The sequence below is a fragment of the Emydura macquarii genome, unplaced genomic scaffold, assembly GCF_026122565.2.
Source record: "Emydura macquarii macquarii isolate MOO-44397 ecotype Brisbane River unplaced genomic scaffold, CSIRO-AGI_Emac_v2 contig_2246, whole genome shotgun sequence".
Classification (NCBI taxonomy): Eukaryota; Metazoa; Chordata; order Testudines; family Chelidae; genus Emydura; species Emydura macquarii.
This window is the reverse complement of record NW_027132383.1, coordinates 2,888,177-2,907,358: the sequence shown is the minus strand read 5'-3', so window position 1 is coordinate 2,907,358 and position 19,182 is coordinate 2,888,177. Positions and strand designations below refer to the sequence as shown.

The 19,182-nt window shown below is 52.3% G+C and overlaps 1 protein-coding gene across 1 annotated transcript in view; it reads right to left on the bottom strand.

Moving 5' to 3' along the window:
* SHARPIN (SHANK associated RH domain interactor) overlaps window positions 1–16,291 on the bottom strand; it is a 45,730-nt gene extending 29,439 nt beyond the window's left edge. Inside the window, exon 1 of the mRNA XM_067560144.1 lies at window positions 15,789–16,291. Within this exon, the coding sequence (XP_067416245.1) occupies window positions 15,789–16,076 (288 nt within the window). The 5' untranslated portion in view covers window positions 16,077–16,291. The remainder of the gene's footprint in view (window positions 1–15,788) is intronic.
* Window positions 16,292–19,182: the final 2,891 nt, after the last annotated feature.

Below are 19,182 nucleotides of genomic sequence, written 5' to 3'. Positions count from 1 at the left end.
GTCTCTCACAGGAGCGTGCTGCAGCAAGGCACAGCTGGCTCCATCACCACGGCGCAAGGGCAGCACCCACTGCCGCGTCTATTCTCCACCCCTGGGAGCACGACAAAACCACAAAAGGCATCTAAAAAGAGCGAGAGCTAGAAGTGCCTGGTGCAGTGGGCACCTCTCCCCAACCCGCAGAGCTCTCTGTAACAGGAGGGACTGCCCCTTTAGGGGCCATGAGGCCTGGGGCTAGCCAGCCCTGTTCAGTTAGCCGCACCTGTGTCATAATTATTAGTTGTCTCCCAGCCTAAGGGGACCGGACCAACTGGGGTCAGGTGACAGCCTGAAACACCTGGGCTGGGCCTCATAACTCGGTTTGGAGGAGGAATCCCAGGGGCAAGTTGAGCACCTGTGGAAGGCCCGGAAGCAGGGGACTCCGGGAAGCTGCACTCTACCCCAGAGCAGAGATTCAAGGTAGTCCAGAGAGGGCTGGGAGAGGATGCTGGGCTGAAAACAAGCCCAGGCAGGGCAGAAAATTTTTTCGCTTGTTTGGGCCTGTGTTACCTTGGAAGGGAACTGGAGCTCCAAGTGACTGAGCCAGAGGACTAAGCCACAGGAACCCCTAGACAGACACAACCCGATAAGGGGCAACGGAGGGGTATGTGGTGCTATGCTGTGCTGGCCAGGGGCACCAGAGTTAAGTCCAAAGCAGATTGCAAAGAATGCCAAAGGGATCTCATTAAACTGGGTGTCTAGGTGACCACATAGCAGCTGAAATTCAATGTTGATAAATGCAAAGTCATACACACTGGAAAACATAATCTCAGCTATACATACAAAATGATGGAGCCTAAATTAGCTGTCACCACCCAGGAAAGATCTTGGAGTCATTGTGGACAGTTCTCTGAAAACATCCACTCAACGTGCAGCGACAGTCAAAAGAAGCAAAGAGAAAGTTAGGAACCATTACGAAAGGGATAGATAATAAAACAGAATGTATCATAATGCCACTACAATATATAAATCCATGGTATGTCCACATCTGGAATACCACGTGCAGTTCTGGTTGCCCCATCTCAAAAACTGATACATTAGAATGCAAAAAAAGGGCAACAAAAATGATTATGGGTTTGGAACAGCTTCCATTTGAGGAGAGAGTAAAAAGACTGGGACCATTCAGCTGGAAAAGAGACGACTAAGGGCGATATGAGAGGGGTCTACAAAATCATGAATGGGGTGGAGAAAAAGCGTTATTTACCCCTTCACATAACACAGGAACCAGGGGTCGGTCCTGGGGCCGGTTTTGTTCAACATCTTCATTAATGATCTGGAGGATGGGGTACATTGCACCCTCAGCAAGTTTGCGGATGACACTAAGCTGGGGGGAGTGGTAGATACCCTGCAAGGTAGGGATAGGATACAGAGCGACCTAGACAAATTGGAGGATTGGGCCAAAAGAAACCTATGAGGTTCAACAAGGACAAGTGCAGAGTCCTGCACTTAGGACGGAAGAATCCCATGCACAGCTACAGACTGGGGACCGACGAGCTGGGCAGCAGTTCTGCAGAAAAGGACCTGGGGGTTACAGTGGATAAGAAGCTGGATATGAGTCAGCAGTGTGCCCTGGTTGTCAAGAAGTCTAATACCATATTGGGCTGCATTAGTAGGAGCATTGCCAGCAGATGGAGGGAAGTGATTATTCCCCTCTATTCGGCATTGGTGAGGCCGCATTTGGAGTCATGTGTCCAGTTTTGGGCCCCCACTACAAAAAGGATGTGGACAAGCTGGAGAGAGTCCAGCGGAGGGCAATAAAAATGATTAGGGGGCTGGAGCACAAGACTTATGAGGAGAGGCTGAGAGAACTAGGCTTGTTTAGTCTGCAGAAGAGAAGAGAAGAATGAGGGGGGATTTGATAGCAGCCTTTAACTACCTGAAAGGGGGTTCCAGAGAGGATGGAGCTAGGCTGTTCTCAGTGGTGGCAGATGACAGAACAAGGAGCAATGGTCTCAAGTTGGGGGAGGTCTAGGTTGGATATTAGGAAAAACATTGTCACTAGGAGGGTGGTGAAGCACTGGAATGGGTTACCTAGGGAGGTGGTGGAATCTCCATCCTTAGAGGTTTTTAAGTTGCAGCTTGACAAAGCCCTGGCTGGGATTATTTAGTAGGGGTTGGTCCTGCTTTGAGCAGGGGGTGGGACTAGATACCTCCTGAAGTCCCTTCCAACTCTAATAGTCTATGATTCTATGATCATCCAATCAAATTAATAGGCAGTAGATTTAAAACAAACATAAGGAACTACTTCTTCACACAACTCACAGTCAATCTGTGGGACTTGTTGGCAGGGGATGCTGTGAAGGCTAAATTATAACTGTATTAAAAAGAGAATTAGGTAAATTCCTGGAGGATAGGTCCATCAATGGCTATTAGCCAAGATGGGCAGGGATGCCACGCCCTGCTCTGGGTGTCCCTAAACCTTTGACTCCCAGACGCTGGGTTTGGACAACAGGGGATGGATCACTCGATAATCGCCCTGTTCTGTTCATTCCCTCTGAGGCCCCTGGCATTGGCCACTGTCAGAAGATGGGATATTAGATGCTAGCATGCCAGATGGACCATTGGTCTGACCCGGGGTAGCCGTTCTTTTGTTCTAGCCACACCTGTGACACCCTCTCCTGCTTGTCTGACTAATGTGTGGTCAGTCTCTCTTCTAACTTGAGACTGAACGCCAGAGGCCGGGACCTCATTTCTATGGCCATGGCCGAATATAAATAGCTTGTCTCGAAAGTCTCGCTAGTTCCTTCTCCCATCCTGTCAGGCTAAAGCTACCCCTGGTGAAAGCAAGGCAGCTCTGAAGAGCTGGCTGTCCTCCCTGGTGCCTCCCTCAGACGGGTGAGGAGCTCTGCTGGGCCACACAGCTTTCCAGACTTACTAACAGGCCCTCAGTTGCCTCCCCCAGCACAGCCAGGGACAAAGACAGCGGGGAGTCAGCACAGCACCTGGCTGCGTCAGGGTTCAGTGCTGCATGGAAAAATGTGGGAGGTGCAGGAGGCTGACGGGACTTTGTCTTTTTTTGTTTTAAGTTCCACTTCCTGTGTTAAACGCCCCCTCCCCGCAAAGGTTACTAGAGTTGAGAGACCGAACACTCGCATGAATTCCCCCTCTCCGCCAGCAATCCAGGAAGCGGGGTCCCTTCTGTTCTCCTCTCAGTCAGGCCCGCAAAATTAGACTCAGGCCTTTTCACTTTCTGGCCCTTGTGCGCTAGCCCAGTGCTGAAGCATCAGCCACCGCGGATGCAAGGGAGGGGAGGGGGAGTCAAATGAAGGGTGACTCAGGGATTTGCTACTGTACTTGGGTGAACCTCTCGCCTGAGCCAATGAGAGGCCAGACAGAGCAAGGGATGACAGGCACCGGCACAGCGCACGGCAGCAGAATCCATTCCTGACAGCGAGGCCATGCCACAGCAGGCATCCGGATCATCCTCCTGCCTTGCCACCAACTGGCTGCTGTCCTAAGGGCTTATGAGAAGCGCTAGCTGGGGGCATCTCTCAGGCCAGCCCCCGGCCAGAAGGAAAGGAGGTGAAACCCCATTTTCGAAATGTAGCATGAGAAGAATGAGCCTTTTACACAGTGACTGATTGTTTCTGAGATCAACCAAGTGGCCTCTGCACTCCAGAGAGGTGTGGGTCCTTACTCGGCCCTGTCTTGTGCTACCACCTGCGGGGCAGGAAGGAGACCTCCTCCTCTTCCTCCTCCCCCTCCTCCGAGGAGTAAGTGAATTCACACCCCAGCAGTATGATGAAGGGGACTGTCAGGATGAGCTATGTGACCGCGGAGCTATCCTTGCTCATCCAGCCTCCTCACTGCTCATTATACCCCCCTTGGAGCTGCCTCCAAGAGCCGACTGGGAGTGCTGGGGGGCAGGGAGCGTGTCTGTTCATTGCTGGGCTAAGGACCCAGCACATCGCCAGGTGCTGGAAAGAGCAGTGAGTCCCTGAGGTCCTTTCTACCTGCCTCTTATGCAAAGTCTGTTGTCAGTGTCAAGGGACAGCTGTAAAGTGTGGCAGGGCCCAAGACGAGTACCTTGCCTAGAGGCACTGGGCAGGTCTCCCACCTCGCAGATGCCCTGATTTAAAAAAAAATTAAAAAAAAAAATCATTTTTTTTATTTAAATCGTATTTTTTTTTTTTTTAAATCATCAATAAAACACTAAATTTCTCTCTCGTTTAAAAAATACCAGTTACAATTAAATCTCATCACAAACATGCTAAACCTACACTTACAGTCTCATCTAAATGAATTAATGGCTCTAGTCTGTCCAGCCTAACTACCAGCTCTTGCTTCTTGGAAGTTCTGGGCTTTCAGTTTCTGTTTCAGTTTCTGTTTCTCAGCAGACTAAAGTCCCATGTGCAAAGACAGACACAGGCTGGACAGGATTGTTGTTGTTCTGTGGTTATGTGGTGGTGGAGCTGGGCCAAGCAAGGCAGAGGAGTTAGTTAAGACACTGTCTTAGGACAGAGAGACGAAGGACAGAGGCAGAGTAGAAAGGAACAGTGGAGTGGACTGGAAAGAAAAAGGGAAGACATTATTCAGCACACACACAGCTTCCTATATTCCTCCACACTTTTGCCACAGAAAAACTGGAAGATTGCTTGGTTCATTTATGCCACAAATTCTCCTTTTCACATTGTTAAAAAATAAACACTTCATTGACATGGTCGAGTCCTTACAACCAGGTTACTCTCCACCTGGTAGAGCAGATATTGGTGGAAGGTTGCTAGATATAGTGTATGAGAAGGAACTTGAACAGTGCGCAAGAAATACTCAGGGGAAATTTGTCAGTTTAAGCCTTAAGGGTGGAGCCATGTACACAATGATCCAGTAATATGTGCCTGTGTGACAACAGAAGACGGGGTTGCATATCTTCCAGAAACAATAGATACATCAGGAAATGCCCACACGACAGAATATTTAAAAGAAGTGGCAGTGAAAGCTGTAATAAATTGTGAACAAAAATTCAACTGTCACGTGCGCAGTTTTGTTGCAGACAATGCTGTGAACATGGCAAAGATGAGAAGATACTTAGAAGAAGAAACGGAAGGATGCTCCTTAACAACATATGGCTGCAGTGCCCATTTAATGCATCTTTTAGCCAAAGACTTAAGTACGTCTTCTCCAGGAATAAAAGAAAATGTTGAAGCCACAAAATACTTCCGTAACAACCATTTTGCTTCAGCTTCACTGAAAAGAGCAGGAGGATCCAAACTAATTCTCCCACAAGATGGTCGATGGAATTCTGTGGTTGATTGTTTTGAACAATTGATTAAGAACTGGCCTATTCTCATAAAACTTTGTGAAGAAAACCATGATAAAACCGATGGAAGTATCTCATCCAAAGTATCTAACATCGGATTAAAGAGGAATGTAGAGGATATGCTTCGTATACTGAAGCCTATATCCATAGCCTTAAACAAACTTCAGAGAAATTGTTGCTGCATTGCAGATGCTATCGAAATTTGGAAGGCACTTCAAGAGACGTTGAAGAAAGAAATACCTCACCAGAAAGTTAACCTGCAGGCAATAAAGAAGCAAATGGATCAAGCACTAATTCCACCTCATTTTCTTGCGAACATTCTTGAACCCAGATATAAAGGTAGATGCCTAACTTCTGAAGAAGATGCTGCTGCCATGTCATGGGTATCTTAAAATCACTCCTCAGTTAAATCATTAGCCTGGCACCTTGAAACAGAGTTATTTCAGTTGCTAAGCCAACTTTTCACAGTCGTATCTTCCTCTGCAGGCACAGAGAGAATATATTCATCGTTTGGTATTATTCACTCAACGCTAAGAAATCGACTGGGAGTTGAAAAAGCAGGAAAACTCGTATTTCTGTTTCAGTCTATGAATAAAAATGACAGTGGGAGTAGGGAAGTTGAGAGCTAGTTGTATAAGTTTTAAGGACAGCGTACGTTTAGTGTTGTGATGACTTGTCTGTTAGAGTTAATAAACTTTGAAAATTAAAAAAAAAAGAGTTTATGGAAAGGCGTCAGCCAGCAACGCAGCAGACTGCTGCAATTGCAAATGTGAAACATTTATGTAACATTTAAGATTTAGTTTAATAAAATATAAGTGCTATTGTGTGTGTGTGTGTGATTTAGTTCTTACCATTCCTAATGTGCTGCTGCTGCATCTGCAGCTTGACACAGGTAATGAGTATTATGTACTATTTCCTAAATTAATAAAAATCAAGTTATCTAAAGAAGTACACACAGTATACCCTCCTCGATGTTGTACAATGCTGTACTGAGTTGTAAATTCACGTGTTTTAGTGATCAGATTTGCACCATTGTTTAAGAAATATGTGAAGAAGTATCGGTGGGAAACTTGATTTAAATCAATGATTTTTTCTTGGTGATTTAAATCAATCCACCCTGGCCCTGAGCAAGACTGAGGGCAGACACAGGATAGTGTAGCCAGGAGGTGTGGTCTCCCTCGGAGATTGACACCGAGGGAGAGCCAAATCCCCCCATGGGGTTGGAACCCAGGAAGGCAGCACCTGACCGGAAGCAGGTGGGTGGGGCTAGGCCTATAAAACCCAGGCCAGCCTGCTCAGTCAGAGCCCAGCGGCTGAGGGAGAAGGATGCCTCTCCTGTGGTGCTTGAGCCTACGGCTGCACCTGTCCGCTACCCAGAGGAGATGCTGCCAGATCTACCCACGGCGTGGGGCCCTGAGGATCTGCCTGAACCGGATGAGCTGCAGGAGAACCCCAGATCCTACAACCTGGAGGCCTGAGGACCTGCCTGAGGTACCAACCCCCGGTGAGCCAGAAGGGACCCACGGACCCTGGGACCTAGAGGAACTACCCTCCGCAGAGGACCCCGAACAGTTCCCGGACCTGCTGTCAAGCGACGAGGAACCGGGGTAGGGCTCAGGAGACCAGGTACTCTAGGGAGAGGATGGGAGAAGGAGCCCAGGGAAGCTGACTATGGTCCGGCTGAGTTTGCTGGGAGCCGGCGTGTTTCAGCTGGAGCCCAGCTGATGGGACACCCTGTCACTGACAGGGCCCTGGGCTGGGATGCAGTGGAGATGGGTGGGCCTGTGTCCCCCCTACCCTGAGCTGGGGTGAATGCCCGTCAAGGGCCAGAGCCTGTCCCTTACTGCCTGCCACGCTGGCCGAAGGGCTGGGTATAGACTACTTACCCGCCCTGCTAAGGGCTAGTGACTGCTGTCCCTCTGCCCTGCTCTGCCCGAGGCCCACGCAGGGCCTTGGACCATTTCCTCACCCGCTCGGGCTCTAGACTGCTGCCTGCCCGGCCGAGGGCCTGAGCCAGCCTGCTTGCCTGCCCTACAGAAGGGCCAGGCCACAGACTGCTTACCTTCCCGCCCGGCCAAGGGCCTGAGACTGTGTTCCCCTCCGCCAGTGCCAGCCTGCCCTGCCACAGGGCTAGGCCTGAGGCTGCTTCCTTGCCCCTCTGGGGCTAGAGACTGCTTCCTCCCCTTGCCGGCCTGCCCTGCTAGGTGGCTAGCCCGGAGACTACTGCCTCGCCCCGCTGAGGGCTGAAGACGGATTCCCGCTGCCGGCCCGTCCCTGGCTGAGGGCCAGGCCATAGCGTGTTTGCCTGCCCTGTGAGGGCAAGAGACAATTACCCCCTACTAAGTGGGACTCCCCAAGGGCCGGGCGTAGGCGCCGGGAGGTGTGGTCTCCCTCAGAGATTGACACGGAGGGAGGGCCACCGGCGCCGCCCCTTACAGGGGACCCTCTCCAGATAGGAAAGGGTCTGTCGTTGGAGGAGCAGGGCAGATCCGGGGGTGGTGGGCATGGACTGTACCGTGCAGAGGGCAGGGCAGCTAGCAGAGCTGTGATCAGGCACGGAAAGGGTTTGGAGCAGCCTCCGCACTCGCTGTCCCAGCTGCTGCCCTGCCCTCACACTGCCCGGCTACCTGTCTGCTAATTGGCTCCTTTAGACCTTTCCTCTAGAGCAAAACACCCATTTTGGACCCAAAGAGCCAGACTCCAGCCTGGAGAGGAGGCGTCTGGACCTCTGACCTGCTCTGCCCAATCGTCTTTCCTAGGGGCTGCTTCCTGGGCCCACTTCTCCCACACAGCCCTCTGTGCGCTGAATCGCTGCCCAGCTAGTGCATGCAAGGCCTTCCCGCTCCTCCTCCACAAATCCAGCGTCCTGGGACGCATTACAGCCCCACTCTGCACAGCTGGTGCACTGCTTCCCTAAGGCTGACAGACGTTTGAATCCTCACAGCCCCCCCAGGCGTCTCTTCTGCTTACGGCATCCCCTGCTAAGTCCTTTATTACCATCATTATTTATTTTATTAACACAGAACCCAGGAGTGCTAGTTGTGGCCCAGACCCCACTGTGCCAGGCGCTGTACAGACACAAGAAAGACAAGGAGTTTACAGTCTGAGACGAGACAACAGATGGAGCCGAACAGTGGAATACAGGGAAACATGAGACGTTACTGGTCAGCATGACAAGCAGGGGTCTCAGCACACCCGTAGCCTAACCATTATCCAACTGTTGGTAGGTGTCATGGCAAAGGGGAGTCTGAGGAGGGATTTGAAGGAAAACAATGAGTGGCTTTGCCTTTGGCTGAACTTGGGGTGGGGCAGGTCCCACAGGAGTGCACTGTGATGTCCTACATAGCACGAAGACCACTCCGAGAGAGAGAGAGGTTCTCTTCTGCACCCAACAGCTTCCACAGACAGACAGGCAGTCACTGCAGGGGAAGAGAGGCGGTAGCCATGCCTACACCAGGACCTTGTACTGACAAGTGAGGGGGGTGGCTGGCTCTGAACTTGGTGTGTCCCTGGCTGCACACCGGATGGCTATCACCCACGCAGTAACCATGTCTTTCCTGTTAGCAGCCTAGACCAGAACCCAGTGGGCAGAGACTGGGCGTTTGAGTCCCTTCCCCTCACCAGCCATATAACCAGTGGCAGGAGGGCTGCTTCTCCTACCTCCCAGCTCTGTTCAGCAGAGCATTGTCCCCAGCTGCTGCTCTGTGCTTGTCCTCTGAGGCACGCTGGGACAGCGAACCAGATGTTGCCTTGGCATGTTCATATCAGTGACTGTTTTAGGGGCAGATGGACAAACACAATTCACACATTGTGTAGCCAAAAAAGTTGTGTGGACACAACTTGAGGTGTGTTGTAACCATATGGGAGTGGTAAACCATGCCCCCACTGGCCCAGAAGGAGTTAATGAGCCTATGGGCTCAGTCAGCTCCACCCTGTTACACCTGTGCGGCATGTCTACACAGCAAAGAAAAACCCACAGCTGGGGGTTGTCAGCCACCTGAAGCTCAAGGGGCTGCTTCACTGCTGTGTAGATATCGGGGCTCTGGCTGGAGCCCAGGCTCTGGGACCCTGTGAGGTGGAGGGATCCCAGAGCCCTCAAGTTTACACAGCCCCAGAGCCCCGCAAGCCTGAGTCTGCTGGCATGGGTGTCTAGTTGCTGTGTAGACATAGGCAGGTGTCCAGCCTGGAGGGGTGGTTAAAGGGAAGCCCATCTCAGGAGTGGCTCTCTCGGAGTGGAAGTGGTGTGGACCTCTTATGCTAGCTCGTGAGGGAAGGCCCAGTGGCCCCAACTCGGGCCAGGGGAAACCTAGAGCGAGCCTGGAGCATGGCTGGCCTGGAGCGGGGCCTTTACATGTGCATTGTCCCTTGTAGATCATCTCCTTTCTCTTGGGATCTGCAGAGAAGAAAGCCTAGGGAGGGGCTGTGTGAAGGGCCTGGAGCCAGGCAGAGGCGGGGAGGAGGCAGGGGGTCTGAACACATAGACCTTAGCTTGGAGCGCCCCCACACTGGAACACGGAGCAGAGGACAAACAGGGTTCCCTGCCCAGCGCTGAGGACAGTGGCCCAGAAACCCAGGTAGACGGGCTGGAAGGCAATAAAACCCAAGGTCAGTCAGCTTGTCAGTGTGAAATGTGGCTGTATTGCTGGGCTGGACTCCGATTGCCCGGACAGGGTGGGGCTATTTGTAGAACTCCATTAATTTGCAAACGTGAAATAACATGGTACCCACGTGGGAGCACAGCACCACTCACTCAAATTTGTCCTGGCCACCCCCCACTCCCTGCCACCAGGACAGAGGAGCAGCCAGGCCAAATTCGAGTGTGCTGTGAACCTGGGCACCAGGCCGCAATGCCCAGAGCAAGTAGCCAGGCCCAGCCCCATTAGACAGGAGCTGCTGCTGTGGGAACAGTGGAGGGCAGGCTCGTGCTGGGGGCTTCCCCCACCCCAGAAGCAGGACCTGACCCCGGAGGGGGGGAAATGCATAAAACCAAATAACAAAACAGTTCCAAAAATGAAAACTAAAATTCATAAAAAAACTGAAAAGGATTTCATAGCTCTAGCTACGTGTGACCCGGCAGGAGGGCCCAGTCACGGTGGGGCTGCAGCCTCGGGCAGCAGAGGAGAAGACCCTGCTATGCCACGCCCAGCCGCGGCAGGGTGAGCTACCCTTCTGCACCATGTCAGGTCGGAGTGTCACCAACTGGTCCCAAAGCCTGGCTATGCTGGTAGCGCAAGTGGGGCTTTCATGAAGTGCCGTCACACATCTTTAAATTCACTGCCACTCCCGTCAGCTGAGGAGAAAGTCATTTGCCATCTGGTAGCAGCAGCAGGGCCACATGCACTGCAATCTGATACAGCAACGTCACCAACCTCGTGTGTTGCACAAGACAGGAAAACCTGTTCTTTAAAGGGCAGATGGCCCAAGTGCCATTGTGAGGCGGGTGCTGGGCTACACTGACTCAGCCTGTGGCATTTCTGCTTAGACCGGGGCCAATGTTAAGCCTGCGATGCATTTTTAGTGCTCTCCTTTTGAAGGATGCGCCTCCCAGGCTCCCCTGCACGTCCTATAAATGACATTTCAATACCAGCCTTGCACAGTTTGCAGCCCAAGGGAAAATACCTCCCAGCCAGGGTCCTGCAGATACAAACCCCACTGCCGCCACCCTGGAGGTCAGCTGTGCCCAGAGAGAGGGCATGGAACGGGACTCACTTAAAATGGCTCTTTGGTGAAATCCAAGCCAAGACAGAAGGCAACTGGGAGAGTCCCCAGGTGAACGATCAGGGATGGGGGCAGAGGGGGAGAGCAGACAGCTGAAGTACAAAATGAAGCTTGTTTCCTTCCCCTTCATCCCCCCTGGAAATAGCACACACAGCACTCATCCTGTAGCAGCCTCCACACACTCAGAGAATCCCCCACACACCACTGAGAAATGGATCGCTTAGAGGGAGGGAGGGAGGAACTTGGAGGTGGATGAGCACCGGGCAAATGAGACACCACAAAGGAAAGAGCACCCCTCAAGCAGAGCCTGGAGGAGATGTAGACCTGCTCCCAGGCACCAGCCTCCTGGACCACCTGCAGTGGAGGGTGGGCGATTTAGAAAGAACTAGAGGGAATCCCGATGCCCCCTCTGCTGCTGGCCTGGGCTCTCCTGCAGCTGTCACCCCATGGGAACGCCAGCGGGGAAGTGCACCTGCCAGCACGAGGGGGCGCATTCGGCCCCACAGACTTGGGGCATCAGCAGCAGAGAAGCAGTCACCCTGAATGGGGATCTCCTCCAGAGCCACGGTGGCCAAGGTGGGTGCCCAGATGTCTCAGTGACAGACACACAAACACTCTCCTGACAGTAACAGCAGCACCTAGAGCCCTGCTCATGGACCAGACCCCCATTATGCTACGCACAGAGAACAAAGAAACGGCCCCAGGCCCTAAGACTTATAACCTAAGCGTAAGACAAGAGACAATAGGTGGATACAGACAGAGGAGGATGCGGAAACAAGAGGCTATTGATCAGCGTAAGCTGTGGTCTCAGCACATCGCAGCCGACCTGTTGAGTATTTTGTAGGGTTCCAGGCAAAGGAGAGCGTTAAGGATCTGGAGGAGGACAATGAGGTGGCTTTGCGGATGTTTACAGGGAGCTCCTGCCCAGAGTGGAGGGCAGCATGGGAGAAAGCAGGAGGGTGCTTGTTTGAAAAATCAACAAGCCGGTGATGGAGGCTGGAATCATGAGCTGGTCAGTACTTTCAACCTTTCAGTACTGAACGAGAGGGGACAGGTTGAAGGGCCTCAAATGTAAACCAATAGCTTAGAGCAGGAGGAGCCAGGGAAGCATGCAGGGGGAGGGGTGAAACGGTCAGAGCAACAGGCAGTGGACATGAGCAGGGCAAGAGGGTATGCGGCAAGGCCAGACAGCAGGGTGCTGCAGGAAGAGACGAGAGCCTGGGTGAGCATTTAGCTGGGTGGCTGGAAAGGAAAGGCTGGATTTTAGTGACATCATGCAGACAGAATGTGCAAGTTTTGTGCAGTATGGATGTGAGGTTCCACAGAGGTCTGAGTTGAAGATGACACCCAGGTTCCTGGCCCGAGTGACGGGCAGAATGGTAGTGTTGTCCTCGGTCCTCAAGAAAGGAGGTAGCAGGGAGGGTTTGGGAGAGGGTGAGATTGAGCTTGGGTCTAGCCATGTGGAGCTTGTGCTGCCAGCTAGACAGCCATGGGAAGAGGTCACAGACAAGCCAAGATTTCCGTTTGGACAGGGAGATGGAGTCAGGTGACATCGCCGCAGAAACAACATGCTGGTTAAAACTGGGGAAGTCCCTATCCAAGGAGGTGCTCCAGGAGGAGAAGTGTGGAGATGGAGCCTTTTGACAGCACTCAGCTCTCTGCACTTAAAGCTGACTGAGTAAAGCCTCGACTAGAGTTAAAAGGAGAGGTTGGACAGGTGACTTTCCTCAGGAGAGGAGAGTGCTGTGACACCAGCCTGTTGGTCGAGGCATTCATGGAAGAACATGGCTAAATTTCAGTCCTTCTCTTCAAGGCGCTCTGTGGCCTGGGGCCAAAGTGTCTAAAAGAGCCTGAAGTTCTGGGACGAAGACCTCAGTCAAGAGCTCTGGTGCAATGAACTCTCTGCAATAAGGGTACAGCTTGTCTATGCAGGAGACAGAACTTTTTCAGGGCCAACCTGAGGCCGTGGAATGAACTTCCCCCGACCTAAGGACCATGCTAAACCTCACCTTCCACTTCAAGAGCCAGGTGAATTTCTCCAATGTGACTTCTCTAGCAGCCACCACAGAGCGGTGAGTACACTTTAAAAACTCCATCAAAACACAACACCCCACTGCACACACTTCTCCCCAGGGGAGAGAGAGAACACCCCAGGACAGATGCTGGTCATGTAGTTTAATACAAGGCACTCTGTAGCCTATAGGACTAGTCTACTTGTTTGCATAGCTCTCTATCTTTCCTTATACATTTAAGTATTGTTTCATTATAATAAAGTCGTAGATTCACAGTGAAGTATTATAGCTGTAATGCAGGGTGCCTTACAGGCCACATCCTGTTTGAAAGCTAAGGCAGTTAGCATACATATCTGGGCCAAAGGTCCCAAACATAAGTAGTGATGAGTTAAAGGATAAGACATATATGGTAATAACCCTTACCCTAGATAAGTTAGGAGGCATCAAAACAGAGGGGGCTGTCTCAGGTTATGCCCCGAGTAAACTTCACAGATACACCACAGAACCCACAAAAAGGGCCAGAAATAACAAAGGTGAGATAAGTGAACCATCTGGAAAGGATATGGATATGTCATTAATACACAGAAACCTGTCAGCCTATAGAATGTGTACCCTAATAATTTGGGGGTGAAGAATCCAAGTTTGGACTAAGGAGGAGGACCCATATTGCTCAGGGTATAAAAAGGGGCAAAAAGGGGCATGTCACTTGGGGCAATCATCAGCTACTCCTTCTTGAAGCTTCTTTTAGTTAGTGTATTAAGATTCCTTCGTTTATACTAAGTTATTTATAGTTAGTCTTAGCCTTACAGCTCTTAGCTCTCGAGCATTGCCTAGCTCTCCACTCCTCTACTCAAGAGTTGAGGAACCAGACATCTCTCTCAACCACATCATCAGGGAAGGGTGTTAGGTTTATATTTCTACAGTATGCTTTGGATTAATATACTATCACATGAGTCTCTAAAATAAGACAGTAATCCTATCCATTGGATTATTCACTTTCTTTTAGCCATTTGTCTATCATTTTGCTTTTTAATAACTAAATTTGGATAATTTTATAAGCTTTTATTACTGTGAGCATTCCTGTCGTGCACCCTGGGGTCCCTATAAATCTCTTCTGGAGCCTGACTCCAGGACAAGAACCTCATTATCTTCGGATCAGATCAATTGGCGAGCCTATAACCCCATTCAAATTACTAAAACACCCAAAATCAGGCTACAACTCAGATGATGAGTACTGTATAAGAACTGACATAGAACAGATGTCAGGCTGGGAGACAGAAGGATCTGGGTGGAAGAGAGAGGGGAAAGATGACACTCCTGTTTACCTAATACAGCTCCTCTTCGCTGCAAACACAGCTCCTTCTCCTCACTGACCATGCTGTACTGGGAGTCAGACAACCCCTCAGAATTCCCAAGTGATAAGAGGTGTCCCACCAGATCTCTTATACAGCTGCCAGGAACTCAATCCCCTCAGTCAGAAACACAGCAGCAGCCAGGAAAAGCTTTGTCTAGCACATACACACACACAGGATATTAAGGACTTTATAAGCTGAATTATTTTGCAGAACTCAGTGCAGCCTTATCATGAGTTTATACTTGTAGGTGATCCACAGCCAGGTGGGGGGAGGATATTTCTAGCCCAGCACTGAAAGCAGAGAATGGCTGCTTCCCACGATGCTCCCCGTGAAGCCTGTCAAGTGTTTGTACAGCGGCACGAACGTGGACCCTGTGACTGGTGACAGGGTAGCAGCACTGGCCTGGGGAGACCTCCCATCATCCCAGAGCTGGGACAGCGCAGAGAACAGCAGGGCTGCCTGCCGCAGGGTCTCCAGGAGCTGCCTCTCCTGCCTTGGAGGAATGCTCCTCTGAGGGTGAGAAGAGAGTTCAGCCTCCAAGCTCTATGCAGCCCTTGGCTTTTCTGCCCAGACTGCCAACAGGGGCCAGCCAGTGCCAGTCTAATGGTGGCTTTGCACTGGGGGTCCCAGCTTCACTGCGGTTGTCCCACAAGGGCCTCCCAAGCAGTCAGGAAATCCTCTTCTGGAGGCAGGGCAGTAACCAGGCCCGGGCAACACAAAGCCTGTGCAACTCCCGCCTCAGAAGCTGCTGAGCAAACGGCCCCTGCCTTGGGTCGGGGGACGGACGGACGGAGGGACGGACGGAACGGGAGGGCCCAACCAGGGATGCAGAAAGCCCCGTCCTGAGGCAGGGATGGAGGGGCTGGATGGCGGAGCTGGTGCTGACTGACCCTGCAGAGGCGCTGGCCTGCAAAGGAGGGGGTGACCGTCCCCCAGGAGGCTGGGGGGGGGGGCAGTAAGTACAAGTGCCCCACTGCCCTTCAGACCCTACCTGCCACAACCCCCCCCCCCCGCCCTGCAGTACCTGCCCTCTCCCCAGCCCCCCTCACTACTGACCCCCCCCCCAGGGCCTCTGCTTCCTACCTCAGTCCCACCCCACCCAGTGCTCGCCCCCACCCCCGCCCCCAGGCCATCCCTCCCCATCCCTCCCCACTCCTTACTGCCACCCAGGCCCCCCCCTCAGGTCATACCCTCGCCCAGCCCCCCCCCCCGGTACTTACCCCCTGCCCACCCCTCAGACCGTACCCCCCCTCCCTGTCCTGTCCCCTCCCCCCTCAGGCCGTACCCCCACCCCCTCCCTACCGCCACCCCTCTGCCCCACCCCCTCAGGTCCCCCCCCGGCCTGGCCCGGCCCGCCAGTACTGACCCCCCCCGGCCCGTACCCCCGACGCCCGCCCCTCCCCCACTCACCACGCTCCGGCGGGCGTCCGTGTGGCGCAGCGCGAGGCGGAAGAGCCGCTGCCCGGCGGGGCCGGGGCCGGGGCCGGGGCCGGGCCGGACGCTGAGCTGCAGGCGGAGCAGCGCGTCCCCCCCGGCCGAGGCGGCCCCGGGCGGCGGCGGCAGCGGCAGCAGGAGGCGGCGGAGCGGCGGCGGGAAGGGCCGCGCCACCCAGACGCGCACGGACATGAGCACGGTGGGGACGGGCAGCGGCGCGGGGCCGGCGGGGGCCGAAGGGGCCGGCGTGCCCGGCAGAGCCATCGCCGCCGAGCCGAGCCGAGCCGCGCCGAGCCGTGCCGAGCCGAGCCAGCGGCCGCGCCGCACTTCCGCGCCCCGCCGGGCGGCGGCCGGCTGGAAACACGCCCCGGCCGCAGCAGCGTTCCGGGCGGGCCGGGGCCGGGGCCGGGGCCGGGGCACGTGCGGCTGAGCACGGCCCACGGGCCTGGCCACTGCCCCGCGCCCTGCTCCCCGCCCCGCGCCCCTGGGCCGGGGCTGCTGGGGGCGCCCTGCGGACCGCCGGCGCTGGGGGTTTCCTTGGACTTCCCCCTCTGTCTGTCTGTCTGTCTGTCTGTCCGCACCTGCTGTCTCTTGTCTTACCCACAGGTGGTAAACTGAGGTAGGGGCTGTCCTTGCCTGCTGTGTTTGTACAGCCGGTGCCTAGGGCGCCTGCCTCCCTGCTAGCAGAACACAAATACCAGCCGTGGGGAGAACCAGCACTTCCCTGGCTGCAGGAGCCTGGACTCACCTGCACCTGCTTCTGGCCGGGCTGACAGGACGTAGGCAGGAGCTTTCCTCAGGGCCCTGTTCACAGCTGCCAAGGCCGAAAAGGACCACTCTGGTCATCCAGTCTGACTTCCAGCGTAGCTGGCCATAGGACTGCCCCAAAACAATTCCTTTTAAACTAGAGCAGGTCTTCTTTAAAAATAATAATAATAATAATCCTACCTTGATTTACAAATTGTCAGCGATGGAGAATCCACCACAACCCTTGGTAAACTGGTCCAATAGTTAATTACTCTTACTGTTATAAATGTACACCTTATTTCCAGTCTGAATTTGTCTAGCTTCAACTTCCAGCCATTGGATTCTGTTAGATGTTTTCCTGCTAGATCGAAGAGCCCGTTATGGTCTAGTTATTACTGAGTCCTGCCTCGAGTGCAGGGGACTAGGTGACCTGTTGAGGTCCCTTCCAGTCCTACACCTCCATGATTATTAAATATTTGTTTCCCCTCCCATGTAGGTAATTATAGACTGTGATCAAGTCACCCCTTAACCTTCTCTTGGTTATGCGATAACAGATTGAGCTCCTTGGGTCTATCACCATAATACAGGTTTTCTAATCCTTTTATCATGCTCATGACTCTTCTCTGAACCCTCTCTAATTTTTCAACATTCTTGAACTGTGGCCACCAGACCTGGACACAAGATTCCAGCCGTGATTACACCAGTGCCAAACACAGAGATAAAATAGCCCCCTGTTTACGCATCCAAGAATCACATTAGACCTTTTAGCCCCAGCATCGCACTTGGGAGCTCATGTTCAGCTGACTGTTCACCAACCTTTTTTCTTCCAGCTAATTATCCACCAAAATCTTTTTTCAGGGTCGCTGCTTCCCAGCAGTGAGTCTTCATCTTGTGAGTATGGCTGTGACAGTCTGTATCCCTCTGTTCACCCTTTTGACAAAGCTGTAATGGTTTTGTACAAAGCGGGCTTTGTGAGGTACCATTTGAAAACCCATAATGTGCTGATCATTATTGTCCTGGTAAAATGTGTGGCAACGTTGTATGTAAAGTTATAAGATTCTATTGTATAATATTACTGAGACATAGTCCAAGTTTAGAAAAGCAGGCACATACCAGTTCCTCAAAGACAAAAAGCAAACTGACACCTCAGCCAGGTGTCAACAAACTCAAGTGGATCATTACCTGATGAAGTGGCCATTCCTTGGCAGGAAAACGGGTGTGAGTGAGAAATGTATGGGTTGACAAAGAAACAAGTGGAGGTTCCCGTCCCACAGACTGGCTGTCTGCTGAACCTCAGCTGGAGTCGGAGATGATTTTCAAAGAAAAAGAGAGCTATAAGAAAGGGGAGTGGAGCTCTCCAAAATATTTCTCCCTTCATCTCTACTCACAGCATCAATAACACCTGCAGGACAAGGAAATTAACACTGAACAGTGAGATGGCTAAAGCACGTGGTGAGAGAAACCTTTGCTTTGAATTCACTTAGCTTGTTAAGTTAGGTATTAGATGCATTTTACCTTTCGTTTACTTTGTAACCAATTCTGATTTGTGTGCCTTATTACCTGTAATCACTTAAAATCTTTCTGTGCTTAGTAAACTTGCTCTTTTGTTTTATCTACACCAGTGTGTGTGTTTGAATTGAAGTGTTTGGGGAACTCCATCTGAGAGACCCAGGTTTGTGTATATCATTTTCTATTAATGAGATGCTGGACTTTCTATGAGCTTCAATGTCCAGGAGGGTTCTGGGCAGTAAAAGACGTACTTTTCTGGGGGAAAGCCTGGGACTGGGAATTGCTGGTGTTGCTCTGTAATGTAATTCATAGGTGGCTGGCTTATAGCACTCCTACTGTGTAGCTGGAGGTGGTGTGTGGGCACACCAGGAGTGATTGCTCTCACACCGAAGCAATGTAAAAGGCACCCCAAGTTAGAGAACTGAGGGAACCAGCTGCCCATCAGTCCAGATGGTACCTGGGGAATGTCACAATGGCCTATAACCTCTGTTCCTAGATGTCTGACCTTACATTTGGCCATTTTAAAATGCGTCTTGTTTGCTGTGCCCCATCTCAGCCTGTGATCCACAGCACTCTGTATAACTGCCATGTCCTCTTCATTGTTTACCACTCACAAATGTTTGCTCAGGGGTTCTTTGCACTTGCCTCTGAAGCATCGCTGACAGGCTACTAGCCTATAACCAGTTACCAGCCTAGCAGGACCACGCTGGTTTTTATGAACTGCTTTGTCGTCGTAATAAAAACCTACAGTAGTGAACTGGCTAGCTTGCATGTGCACCATTGCCTGGGTCCAAGAGAAGCAGAACTGCTCCAATGTGTGTCATAGGCCCTACACCGATCCCAGCTAAAAGAGGATTGTCTGTCACAAGAGTAGCTAGCGCTCTCCTGGCTGTCACTGCAAAGTTATGAGTAGTCACAGCACGCAGCATAGTGAGAACCAGGAAGATACATGTGGCTGCGCATGTTGCAGATGTGTGTTCTCCACGAGACGCTCATACAGCTTGGCTGGGAGCACAGTAGAGCTGTCCAATGCAAGGCCACCGAGTCAGCCTCGCAAACGTTCATTCTTGCCTGGGTAGGTCTGGCAACATCAGAGGAAAATGGTGTTTGCTCA